The sequence below is a fragment of the Phalaenopsis equestris genome, unplaced genomic scaffold, assembly GCF_001263595.1.
Source record: "Phalaenopsis equestris unplaced genomic scaffold, ASM126359v1 Scaffold000036, whole genome shotgun sequence".
NCBI classification, from domain to species: Eukaryota; Viridiplantae; Streptophyta; class Magnoliopsida; order Asparagales; family Orchidaceae; genus Phalaenopsis; species Phalaenopsis equestris.
The window spans coordinates 4847679-4861634 of NW_018164478.1; the positions used below are offsets into that span (position 1 = coordinate 4847679).

Genomic DNA, 13956 nt, shown 5'->3' on the forward strand with positions numbered 1-13956 from the left:
ACTAGATGTCGTCAGTCGACGTTGTAATTTGGAAAGCTAGTAACTTTTTCCCGCCTGTGGGAAGGGGCATCTATAATCATCAACTTATAGTGAATTGTTACAACTGGGTCAGTCCCCGTGGTTTTTTCCCTTTACGGGTTTTCCACGTAAAAACTTCTGATGTTATCACAGCTTGATTCATTTTAATCTGAGTGTGTGTTGAATCCTCGCGCAACGATAAGACGATAATCCCTTACTCTACCGTCGTAAATTTTCTAGCACTCATCAAGTTAGATATAATAAATTTCAAAATTATATATTATCTTCGTAAAAATTGATTTTATTTTCTGAAACAATTTACAAAAAATTAATAATAATAATAATAATAATAGTACATTTATCACAAATTTACGATTCACGGTTTTCCTCGGCACCTTTGTGAGCACGTGCCGGACGGCCCATCACTCCCATCAGGTTATATGTTGCCGCGAGGCAGGCCGACCGCGAACCCAACCCGATCGCCAAGCTTTTCTCCTCCCCCTCCTTTCCCCTCCCCCACCCAAATAACCGACAAACACCCTTTTCCCCTGCTTTCACTTTTCCAGCTCAGTCGCAAACCCCACTCCCTGGTCAGCAATGGAAGAGCTCATCTCCCCAATGGAATACCTCCTCCCCCCCTCCTCATCCTGCTCCCCTCCACACCCCCCGCCTCCACCCCCCTTCTTCTCCATTCACCCCATTACCCCCATTACCGTCCAGTTATCCGAACCTCCGCCGCCGCCGCCGCAGCCCGCCCTTCAATACCTTCTTCACTCCCTACCCCAATGGTGGACCTACGCCATATTCTGGCGCGCCTCCCCTGATCGCACTCTCCTCTGCTTCGGCGACGGCCATTTTCGCGGCACCCGCGACGACGACCGGAAGCACTCAGCCGACGCGGCCTCTGTAACTGCCGCCGGTGATCTCGCTAACGACAGTGACGACGCTGAGTGGTTCTACGTGGTTTCCTTAACTCGCTCTTTCTCAGTAGACTCCGCGACGGCACCCGCTCGCGCTTACACATCCCTGGCTCCTGTCTGGTTAGCCGGCGCTCACGCTCTGCAAACCTGCGGCTGCGATCGTTCCAGTGAAGCGCAGCTGCACGGCATTGAGACTCTCGTCTTCATCCCCTCCGCTGGCGGCGTTCTGGAGCTCGGCTCCGGTGATGTCGTCGGTGAGAGCTGGGCACTCGTCGAGCAAGCTTCCCTTTTGTTCGCCACCGAAGACGTTGATCCCGTTCTCTCTGCCGTAAACAAGGCTCAAGTCGGGAACTTGGCCGGTCTATCGTCGTCCTTGGACTCCGAGCATTCCGATTCGGAGGATCCTGGGCGGACGGCGGAGCGTCGGCGGACAAAGAAAAGGGGGAGAAAGCCTGGGAGCGTGCGGGAGAATCCGGTGAATCACGTGGAGGCGGAGAGGCAGCGGAGGGAGAAGCTTAATCATCGTTTCTACTCTCTGAGATCAGTCGTCCCCAATGTGTCGAGGATGGACAAGGCCTCTCTTCTTGCAGATGCAGTTTCGTACATCAAGGATTTGCGGGCGAAGGTGGAGGAGCTGGAAGCAGAAGCTAAGCGAGCGAGGAAAGAGGTAGTGGTGGAAAAAGGTGGATCTCCGAGGAGCATCATAAGCGGCGGGCCGGCGACCATTGAAGTTGAGGTGAAGCTTCTCTGCTCCGACGCCATAATCAGGGTTCAATCTGAGAACTTAAGCCATCCTCCGGCGAGGCTAATGGCGGCTCTGCGTGATCTCGACCTCTTGGTTCATCACGCCACGGTTTCTGGAGTGAAGGATATGGTGATACAGGATGTGGTTGTTCACGTTCCCGATGCCCAACAGGGAGAAGAGAGTCTCCGGTGTGCTCTGCTTGCGCGACTTGAGAAGAACTGATTAATTTACTTTGGGATTCCGCTCGCCATTCCGGCGAGCTATGATGATTGAACATAGGAGAATAAAGAAGAAGATGTGGGGAAAAAAAGGAATTATGTCCCAAGATTGTTCCTTTTTGAATCTCTTGTAGGGTTGGAGCTCGATTTGAGGTTTGATGAGTGTTTTAAGGCAGGGTTTATAAATTAAATCTTTTTTCTTATTTTTTTTGGCAAAAAATACAGAGCAAGGAATTGCAAAAGCATCATCTGATAATTGAGAGATTTACTCATGATACCAAAAAAAGATTTGCTCGATAATCCAAAAAAAAAAATGCAAAATGATAATTCTGGTCTTCCTGATTCTATGGAGCCGAGGGTGGGAATAATTATAAGAAAATGGGTTCGTCTGATTGGCAAATTTTCATGGAATCGATCAGTCTCGGTTTGTTGATTTGTTAATCTTCTTTTTTTCTTTACTTATTTTTATATATGAAATAATTAATGACTCCCGTATGATTAGTTCACAGCTTGGTTTCTGTTTAGGTGGCATTAGCTAACTTTCAGTTAAATATCAAGTTTATATCATTGAATTTATAGGTTTCTACACAAATCAAAATATTAAGTTGGAAGTGGCTGCAATGCAAATATGGGACTTTTACATATATATCATACAATTCTTATCTACTTCCATTGCTAATAAGTGATCATATTGTATTAAAAGGGAAAGAACAAAAATTACAAAAGAAGGCTATGAAGCGAGGTACAAGGCGGTCTACCACTATTTAAAAAAACAAAAAAGATGATGACTCTCATCTAAGCAAGACAGAACAAAGTCTCTCTCGAAAGCTGAGTGAGCACAAAAATGAGCGGCGGAGTTGTAAGATCTACCTATATGACAAAAAAGAACATGTCTAAACACAGTAAGAAAGCCCGAGTTAGGCAAATGAGGAGGTTGGTGTGGTCAGGTTTTCATATACAACGTGCTACGGAGAAGATCAATAATGTTGTTTTTGCCCCACTCCACTGTGATCCTGCAGGACTCATACATCCAAGGCTGAAGTAAAGAAGCAAGGAACAACATTGCCTCGAGTTCAACATGTGTACCGTCACAATGCAACAATCTTCGACCAACAACCAACAAGTAATTTTTAATTTCGTCCCAAATGATAACTTCCTTGCTAGCAAGGCCGAAAGGCAAAAGAGCCCAATTAACATTAGGTTTCAACCAGCCTGAGAGGGAGGGCTCCAAAAATAAAAGGGAATAAAGCCTAAATGGCTGCGAGGTTCCCAAGCGCTCCAAAATAGTAGAAGACTGAGTGATGGTAAGGGAAGATAGGATCATAGCTGCCTTGACCACCGGTGTTTCGAAGGGCTGTCCATACTTCTTAAAGTTTCTAGCTCTCCAACTATGATAAATCGCAGAACTGAAAAATCTTCCCCACCAACCTCAGAGCTTTAAGAAGGCACCCATCTCTTTACAAATATCATCAAAGTAACTAAAATTAGCAATCCCAACACCCCATATTTGTAAGGATTGGGGAATGACAACAAGGACTTCACACTTAATAACCACATTATCACGATCTCCTGCATCCTGACATCCCCAAGGGCAAGTGGTGTCCTCACCAATCCTTCTTCTAAATAGCCGCGAGTTGGTCGGGATTGCATCCATAAAGACTCACCTCCAAAACAAAGCCTCACGAGTGCAAAGCTTAAGCTTCCAGAACCAACAATCAAACGGAGGTTGTTGTTTGAACAAACTATCATAGGCCAAAGCCATGACAGACTTCCCCAAGTATGTAGGAAAGACCATAATCTTGTCAACTTGCTCCTGGCATGGAAACTATACTTGTTGAATGATCCTACAAAGTTCCTCCCCAAAACATTGATGGAGCATCCCCTCAGCCCACTGGCTATCAAAGATCAGTGTAGAAATCTACATGTTTTTGGTTTAGACATCCACCAGGGTAGGCCACTTATTTTGTTGTTGGTCAAGAATCCACTTGTCAAGTAAGTTGTCAATGTTTTCATCATTTCCCACATCCCACCTAATGATTTTACTGAGTAAAGTCGCTCCACTAATAATGATTTTCCACATAATCGAGTCCATTCGTTTATTAGGCTGATCCCAAATATTTTTTCCATACTTCTCCACTAAGCAATTATAAGAGAAACTGCAAGTTAGTAAGGAATTTCTAAGCTAAGCAAGCCCACAAAGGGCACGTACAAGTAACAGTCGTCTGAAGCCCCATACCGCCATAATTTTTCAGGGTGCACATCTTTCTCCATGACATAAAGTGTAGGCCTCTCTAGCTTCTGTCTTTGTCCCAAAAATATTGTCCCATAAAAAAAATTTAGGAGGATCATAATGCTAAATGAAATAGGTGGGCATAAGAAGAAACAGGTGGTTGATCAAAGTGGTCCTCCCCATGAGAAGCAAATGGCAATTTCCACAACCTTGAACCTTATCAATTACCTAGTTTATAAGGTCATTAAAATCAACAACAGTAAGTCTCCTCATGTAGAGTTTGATCCCCAAATACTCAAGCTCCTCAACCCTCTTATCTACAAGAACCTGGAGATCTTGTTTGTTCTCCAACTCAAGGCTTTCTAGCTTAATTAATCAACAATTTGAGAACCCCAGTCCTGCCTTAGAATTATCAACCTTAGCCTTAAGATTTCAGGCCGCTCCAATGGAGGCTTTCTAAAAAAACAGGATGTCTTCAGCATACAAGAAGTGAGTGACACGGGTTCCTTGTGGAGACATAGCCATCCTGAACAGACTTCTATGTCATTGCAACACTCTAGATAGGAGTTTAGACCACAATAAATAAGGAGACAACGAGCACCTTGTCGGAAGCCGCAACTCTTAACCCTTCAAAGAGTCTTCTAGCTCATTATGTTAGCCAAGAAACCTATAGAGGAAGTGGAATGTTGGAACTTGCTCATCATTTCCTAAGCCAAAAGACAGTGATTAGATATGGACCTATTAGGAACAAACACACCTTGCTCATTGGAGATTAAGAACAGAAGAAGCCCTTTGAACCTGTTAACTAGGATCTTTGCCACAATCTTGTAAGTGGATTGACATAAGCTGATAGGTCTAAAATTGGTGTGAAGATTAGCATTCTCAACCTTAGGAGTAATTACAATCAGGGCATCTTTTCATTCCAACGTCATTTTTCTAATCAAGAAGAATTCCTGCACAGCAACACACACACCTCACGGAGGTTGTTATCCCATCCAATCCATGAGAAAGATTGGCACCCATGCTCCTAACCGTATTCCAAATTTCTTCATATGTAACCTCATGACTAAGAGATCCTCAAATATGCACATTTGAGCAGTGGGGGGATGAAGAGCAAGCCAATTAGACAAAATAATCTCCTTTTCCTCCCATTTCATTAGAAAAATTGAGAAAAATTTTTAGCAATCACGTGGGGATCATCGAACGATGCCCTATCTGCATTTTAAATGCATTTAACACCGTTTGAATTCCTCCCACCACTTGCAACTGAGTGGAAAAAATGGGAGATAGCACCTCCTTCCTTCAACCATCACACTTTAGCCCTTTGCTACCGCAAAGAGGTAATTTGGTTCAGAACAATGTTAAACTCGTGGACGTTCGCCCACAATACTTCCACTTGCTCCAGTTGGAGGCCACCTTCAGCACATTCCATGTGTTGTTAATTATTAATCACCATTTCTATTTGACATTTTAAAAGATCCCAACTTTTTCATTTTGTATTTATTTCAATAATATAAGGCCTTCAAGATTCTACTTTATTTATTGGAGAGGATCTCAGCCTAGACCTCGAAGCTAGCTTTCTCCAAGCCTTCAGATAGGATAACCAGGCATCTTTAAAATTGATCCATTTCTATAGATGGGGATGCTCCATCTAATGAAACATGAGGAGGATGGATAAATGATCTGATGCAATATGCAAAAGATACTTGACATGAATATTTGGAAAGAGATCAAAGCCCACTGTGTTAACTAAGAAGCGGTCATGCCGCACCCAAATACGGTTATTTTCAGCCTTGTTATTGCACTACGTAAAGCAAGGGCCACTAAAGCTCCTTTCTTGTCAAGTAACATTCAAATTCAAATTAAAAATCATTTAGAACTATAATTTCAATAAAGTTAAAATCAAAGTGATCGGCTAGACAAGACAGACATGATGATCACAAAAGTTAACTAACCTAAATCAAATCAATCCTGGGTTAATTCATTAATTATAAGCTGTCTTTGAAAGCTTTCGGGGCCTAATTGGAATGTCAAATGAATTTTAAATTTGACAATATTATTGTCAAACTGAACATCTCGACAGGACAAATACAATGAGCCTATGATCACTCAATTCTGACATCATTAAGACACTCAATTGTTCACAAAATGTCGTTCGATCGAGGGAACATCTATGGGCCCTCTGATAGAGTAGTTCAAATTCCTTTCTTATTTTAGGGAGGTTTTTCCCAGTAGTGCCTTACTGCCCTCTTGAGAGGGGATCGAGACCATGGACCTAAACCTTGAACCAGAGGAAGAGCTAAGCTTGGAGGATACTGAGTAAAACCCATGTGTTCTTCACCGAAGGTTAGCAAACATTGATCACTCCTCCAACCGCCGACCACCATTTGTCGGCCATCGTCGATCACCATCTGTTGCCACCCACTTCTTACAATGAAATTACTTGTGGAGTCAAAACGTGTGTTGGAGAATCACATATGCAGAACAAAGAATCACCCTACATAGCAGTAAACGACACACCCCAAAGATGAGGCAATGCGCACCCCGATGACGGTGTAGCAACGAACCCAACAATAACTGCTTACATCAGCCACGCTTACGATACAATGGTTTTTTTCAAACTCTTGAATCTCTCTCCTTACTGCCCCTACTAAGAACTATATGACAAACTACATTCTATGTGGTACATAACTCAGTGCTTCAAACTTTATCCTGTATGGCCTACAAACATCATCACAACTCATGTAGATCCCGTCTTTGGCCTTTGTGGTCTACGAATGTTATTTATTTAACAACTGAAATATATTTTTTTATGCAGATAAATGAATACAAAATTTAAAGTTTAGATCTCAGACCATATGAATTGTTTGGCATGTATATCAATCTTCAAATATTATTTGAATGACATTATTTACTTAGTGAAAAAATGAATAGAGTAAATTTTATTTCAAAATTGATCATTTATAAAAGTGCCTATTTAACAGTCATCACCATAAAAATAAACAGCTGGTAAATGTTATGTTGCCATTTGCTTCCATTTAATTTAAATAATTATTTAGATTTTTTTTAAAACAGTAAACAATAAATTATAATATGTGTTATTCTAATATCAAGAAAAAAATACTTTTGTACTACCACAAATCCTTCCATAATTTTATTTCGATTATGTAGTGCTATCAATCATTCTATGTACGTTTCGGATACTTTTTGAATTGTAAATAATAGTACTGGGATTATTCTGGACCAAAAATTATCGAGAAAATATTGTATCAGGACTTTACACGTTTTTGAATTGTAAATAATAGTACTGGGATTATTCTAGACCAAAAATTATTGAGAAAATATTATATCAGGACTTCACACGTAGAGTTACGTGTAGAGTCTAATGAAATCACGCCACGTGGTAGTGACATAAAATAAATAAATAAAATATATCCGATAACAAGAGAATGTTTCTCCTTGTTAATCAGGTGTTACTGTGTGTTATTCAAATGTTATTGATATGTTATTGTGTTATTATAATACCGGGAAGATTCTCAGAACACAATAACACCTGAATAACATACAATAACACATGAATAACACGGAATAACATGAGAGGAATATTCTCTTATGTTACCGGACCGATTTTTTTTTGTCACCTCCACGTGTTGTAATTTTATTGGACTCCGCACGTAATTCTACGAGCGGAGTCCTAATGCAATATTTTTTCCATGTGCTCATTAGTACTGTGGAAGATCTGATAATTTTAATTTAATTATCATAAAATTCGATTTAAGAAAATAAATAAATAAATGACAAAAGTAACACCTAACACGTAAGATAGTAGACACAATTGACATTATCTAATTTTATTTTCTATTTTTATTTGTAAAAGTAAATTAATTTATTTTTAAAAAAATTCAAAATATTTAATAATATTTTATTTTTTTCTTAGAAAAATTATAGCCATCAATTAAATTATATGATAATTTATAATTATAAAAAAAATTTATGTTAAAATGTACATGAATACCACCCAATTCTTATGTTACATATCTAACATCTAAACTTTTGATTTATATATTTATAACACTCAAATTATTAATATCATATTAAAAATCTCATTATTATTATCTTGTTAGAAGTAAAATACATCTTTCAATGCTTAAGTGTTATAAATATAAAAAAATAATGAAGATTAAATATTTAAATGTGTAAATAAATAAGAATTATATGATATGTATCATGCATGTATGTAAATATTTCCTTAAAATTTTGGGATAAATCAAGGGTTGAATTAGTATCAATTTAGTTTTCAATTTGTCACTCAAAAATTAATTTTTTGAATAGGGTCATTTAATACATAACACATAATTCTTACGTGCTTACATATCACGCACAAATCAAGTTTTTAATATCAATAAAAGATTACACTATCAAATGCACAAACACCCACATGCTCGTGAATTGAGCTTGATGAGCTAATAAGTCAAGCTCAAGCCAACCTTGACTCGATTCGTTAGCTCGTGAGCCGACTTGTTTAAGAAAATATTAACATAAAATGTACTCAAACTATATTAAATTTCAAAGTTGTATCTTTAAAATATTAAAAATGTTAGGAAAATAATATTTTTTTATTATATATTACGTGATTTTTTATTATTTATCTCCTAATTATTCATTCTATCTATCAACTTATTGTAATTTTTTAAAAAAATTAATATCATTTTCTCTCTTTTATATTAAAAAGCCCGTTCAGGAGCTGGCTCAAACTCATAGTCTTAAGCTCAAGCTTCATAAAATTAATCGAGCTTAAATTGAAAGTAGCTCGAGTTTGACTCGTCTACACCCTAACCACAAACAAAATTGAAGTGATGAACTTAGAAGATCCTTCGGCTCGTTTAAGTGAATGTATTTTCTACTATAAAAACTCATTAATTTTTATGTGCTCTATTGCTTTCAAGGGCAAATGAGATTTTTTCTCTTCGAATTTGGCCACGGTTTGCAACTAAAGAAGTTTGCAACTTAAAGAAAACTGTCAAATCACTTATTTTCCAATGTGGAACTCAAGGAAAAAACTACGCTTTCATGTTAAACTGTCAAATCACTTATTTTCCAATGTGGAACTCGAGGAAAAAACTACGCTTTCATGTTTCAGGACATAAAGGGCAAAGAAAGTCAGGCCATTTGCATGCATGGCACCAAATTCCTATGTATTTAGATATCCAACGCATGAACTCTGTACTAAACTTTAAATTAGTTGCATTTTTGAAGTGATGTGAATACATATGAGTTGAGGGGTATGTATGTAGATCATCTTAATAATAAACAAATTAGAGCACTTCAATTTACTTGACATCATTTACCATGCTTTATTAATGATGATTTGCTTTGTTTTTAAGGTTGTGATCATTGTTTTGAAATTTTGAAATTTTACCTTATTGGTTGATTTGTGTAAGAAGTTAGAAAACATGTTACAATTATTTCCATCTATGCTTCAACTTAATTATAACTTTAGCCAAATTGATACTCGACATTATATGGCAATCAAAATGTACAATGAAAACAATATTACATGCTTTATTATTTGAGGATAGCTAATTTTTTAGCACAAATATGTTTTTAAATATTTTGAGACAATATGATCAATTGTAGATATTGTGAACTTAAAATTTGTACTTTTGAGCCTAAATAAAATCTCTTAAAGTTGTTTTGATCTATTTCATGATAGTTTAAATTAAGACTTTTAATATTTGAGTGTTATGTTGACTTTCATAAAATATAAAATTATGATTGAGCGGAAAAACATATTTTCTCAATGAATTAATCATATTAACGCCCATAGAGTCCTCTTTCATTAAATTTTTCAAAAATTATGATTTTTGTTCTAAATTTTTAAGAAGATGATTATTATTATGCTCAAGAATCTATATTGGTACCTAATATGCTACCAGATAATAATTCATTTATTTAAATATAATTTTGTTCTTAATTTTTAGATCTTGAAGCATTCAAGTCTTTGAGTTAACTTTTGGAATTAACTATAAGATAATACATGCTATATTTTGAACAAATTTTTAGTTAAGATAATGTTGTTTAGTGAAATGAACCCAAGGATGCTAAAAACCATGAACTTCAATCCAAATTGACTTACATTAGGAACCATTATTATAAAAATTTTGAAGCTAGCTTATGTGTTAATTGTCCTCATATATATTATGCACACGGTCAAAAACAAGCACAATGATTTTTTTAATATATTAAGAAAAAAAGATGTTATAAAAAACAAATAATTAAAAGGTTGATTTTGAATTATTTGATGGCGTGTTCAAATTTTTGACAAAAATGACAATAATTCTCCTTCAAAAAGTTTTTGAACAGACATATTTTTATAATTTTACATAGATATTTTGGATAAAAGGATTCTTAAATTTTGAAGATTCTCCAATGACTCTACATGATCATTATCAACTTTTGATCAATATAGAACTCCATCATTGTCACTTCCTGATGCTTAATGTTGTCATTCTTTGATATTAGTGCTTGATTAAGATTGTCTCTTATTATGCCCATTTCTAATGACCATAGAAAAAGTAACATTAAACTTGGGCACACTTACTATCAAAAAAGCAACTAAGCTTGTTGTCAGTTATGCCCCAAAATTGTTTTACTAGAGTTAATCTGTTTCTAAAGTCTTCCAATTAAAGAGTGATGATCGTTTCCCATCAACAACCAATGTCTAAAACCAACCTTCTATGTTGCTTGCTCTCTCTAACAATTAGAAGAACAATTGAGGTGGTCATTGGTCTTTGATCAATTTTAGTTCTTCATCATCAATCTTTGCTTGATACCTATTTGCAAGTGATATTTATTTTCCAATATACCAATCACTTGAACTTACCTTCTATTTAAAAATAATAGAGTAAATCATCACCTAACTTCCAATGTTCTTCATCAATTATCGTTAGATGCACATTAAGTTGACATCTGATAGTTGTTAACTATGGCACCAATTTTCACCTTATTGATCACCTAATCTACCATACAATTAAGAGAATATTTAATTCGCCCACTGACTCTTGCTTAATGACAAACACTTTTAGCAATCTATCTTAAGTAACGAGCAATAAAAAAATATAATAGGGAAGCATAGGTTGGGCTGTCAAAAAAAAACTAATTATCATCGTGCTCTTATTACGCTTATTAAAAATACTTGTTTGAATCTTTCATTAAATAAGATAGTCGAACATGACCAAAGATTTTGAGCTTGATTTATAATCGTATCGAACACGAATAGAAATTTATGCGATTATGTTTGGCTTATTTTGTATCAAATATTTGAGTAACTAAATAAATGATATTTATCAATATTTTCATATATTTATATAAACTATATAAATCATGAATTTGTGATAAAATTTAAGTTCTAATTTTTTTTTATGTTTTCTTTGAGATACTTAAAATTGAGTTTTTTTTTTTTCAAATATTTCAAGCTAAACAAGAGCCAAACACAATCCACACATAAATTCAAACGAATCAATCACAAATATGCTATTCACGAATAATTACAAACAAAAATGTTCAAACGAGCAAAACAAAAATAGATGATAGATTCTTGTTCGCTCATTTACACTCCTAGATATACTCGAAGATTCTAAACCCCTAAAATGTTAGAATAAGTTCACTTTTTAACAGCCATAAGTGCCAACAAAATAGCATTTAAGCCTTCCCTATGCCCCCCTCATGCACAATCTCATGAATAAAAGCTCATGAATCCAAACCCATTTAGATCACATAGACTCTAATCAAAAGATGTAGCAAGTTAGTTTATTTTAATGCTCTTAATACTTTGATGGTGGCCTTCTTGTCTGTATCTTGATACAATCAGTGTACTGTTGATTGAAATGTCTCCACCCATTCTACTAAGAAATTAATTACAGCCTCTCTTATGACCTAATTTAGACTTTAATGATTCCATTATCACTAATTAAATTGGCCTTTAATTCATAGCATTAACTGCTATGAAAATTGTTAAGTATTAGGGAGTGATTAATGATTTGGATCAATCTCTTTTTTTATAGGAAAATTATTCAAATTCAAATAATAAACAATAAAAAACTTGTGTGCCTTTGTTGGTGCCCTTTGTTTGGAGTAAATGAATGGACACGTTACTTTGAGACTCGATATGCATGAGAATTTGGTGGTATGTATGCAAATCTCGAAAAGAAAAAATAATATCGCACATTACTCTCTCTAAATTAAAATTATTTATTAAAACCCTTCTTTATTTACTACAAACTTTTCTTCCCTCAAATCTTATTCTCTCTTTCTATTTTGCATCCTTAACTACTTATAAACATGAACGACATACTTTAAAATCACCGGGAAAATAAGTTTTTTCAATCTTAATTTTTAATACATTTGTGCATATATACAAATATCTCTGTTCAAGTTTCATAAGTATGTTAAACTATGGTGTTCATATTATTCGTGAGTTCATACAGGCTAATAAAAAATTTGTATTGTTGAAAGAAAATGAGAGAGAGAGAGAGATGTATGCATGTCTTGAGAGGAATTCTTATCTCTAGTAAGAAGAAAAGTTAGGTCCCTCAGAGCTTCCATGAGTTACAATATTTCAGAGAGCTACAGAGATGAATTCTCTTTAGGAAGCAAAAAGAGTTAGACACTCTCTTATCCCCTTTTCGCTTCCTTTTTCTACACATGGGAGAAAAATAATAAAATAATAAATATGATACATCTCGTGTTGTACTCTGCCCATATTTCGTCTCTTTTCGAAAATATATAAGGTTATATATATTGACAAACTTAAAAAGGAACATGAGTCTTGTCCTCCTCCGAGGGAGTTTCAAGGCTGAGCTCCATGAATCTGTCAAAATTATTTATAACAGGAGACAAATGTCTCTTCTCTATTAAAGTTTTTGGGCAATTATTCATGCTTTCCTCTAAGTTATCCAACAATAAGTCATCATATTCAAGCATCTCAATCAGCTCGATCATAAATTTTGCAGTGGTTTTCTTCCCACTAGAGGACTTCCTAACCTCAGCATTCTCCCACCTTAATTCTCAAACAATGGTCTCGTTGCCCCGGGACTTTTCATCAACCGCCAACAATTGAGCTTTCGATATCTCCGACAAATCCTCAACTTTCATCTTCAAACTCTCAATTTGTGATATATAGACTATGAGGTCCAGTGGATCGTTTGAATGTCACAAAATAAAGCACGAGTTCTCTAGCTATAATTCCATAAACTGATGATCTAATTCAGCATTTTTAGCCCTGAGCTTTGTCATCACCATATCAGCTGATCCCAATTTAAGAACTACCTCTTCCTGAGCCGTGGCTATTTCACAAAGAGAATGATGAAGTTGGCGATTGGATTTAAAAATCAAAATACTCGCATTATTAGGCATTTGCCAAACTCTCCATCACCGACATATGGAGTTTTTAAATATGCATATGAGCATGGGCCATTAATGTAGTTGACCTTATCGAAGGTCCCATAAGATAAGCACTTTTCTAAGAAAGGCTCATCAGGCATCTAATCATTGTTCAAATCGTCAAGAGCTCGAGTCTTTGCCTTGTTCATCCAAAATATTCTTTCCTACAAATCAAATTCCTATCAGTATGACATTTCCTTTAACAGATTTTGATCAAGGTTTTAGTAATCATGCATTTGTTTAGGCGGACCCCTCATTTTGATAGTATGCAAAAGTCATTGAGTCTAGAGAATAAAAAACACCTTTGATTTTTCATTATCTAGTTTATGAGAGCTTTCTTTGTGAAAACTTCTCATATATAAGTCAAATAAATGAAGGTGGGTA

The 13956-nt window shown here is 35.9% G+C and overlaps 1 protein-coding gene across 1 annotated transcript; it reads left to right on the forward strand.

Moving 5' to 3' along the window:
• Positions 1-615: 615 nt before the first annotated feature.
• LOC110018804 (transcription factor MYC4-like) lies at positions 616-2283 on the forward strand. The gene has a single exon (XM_020716241.1). The coding sequence runs from the start codon at positions 616-618 to the stop codon at positions 1903-1905; it is 1290 nt and encodes a 429-aa protein (XP_020571900.1). The 3' UTR covers positions 1906-2283.
• The last annotated feature ends 11673 nt before the right edge of the window (positions 2284-13956 follow it).

What these genes read in the sequence shown, in the direction of transcription:
- LOC110018804 (XM_020716241.1), top strand. Translation starts at nt 616, where the DNA reads ATGGAAGAGCTCATCTCCCCAATGGAATACCTCCTCCCCCCCTCCTCA.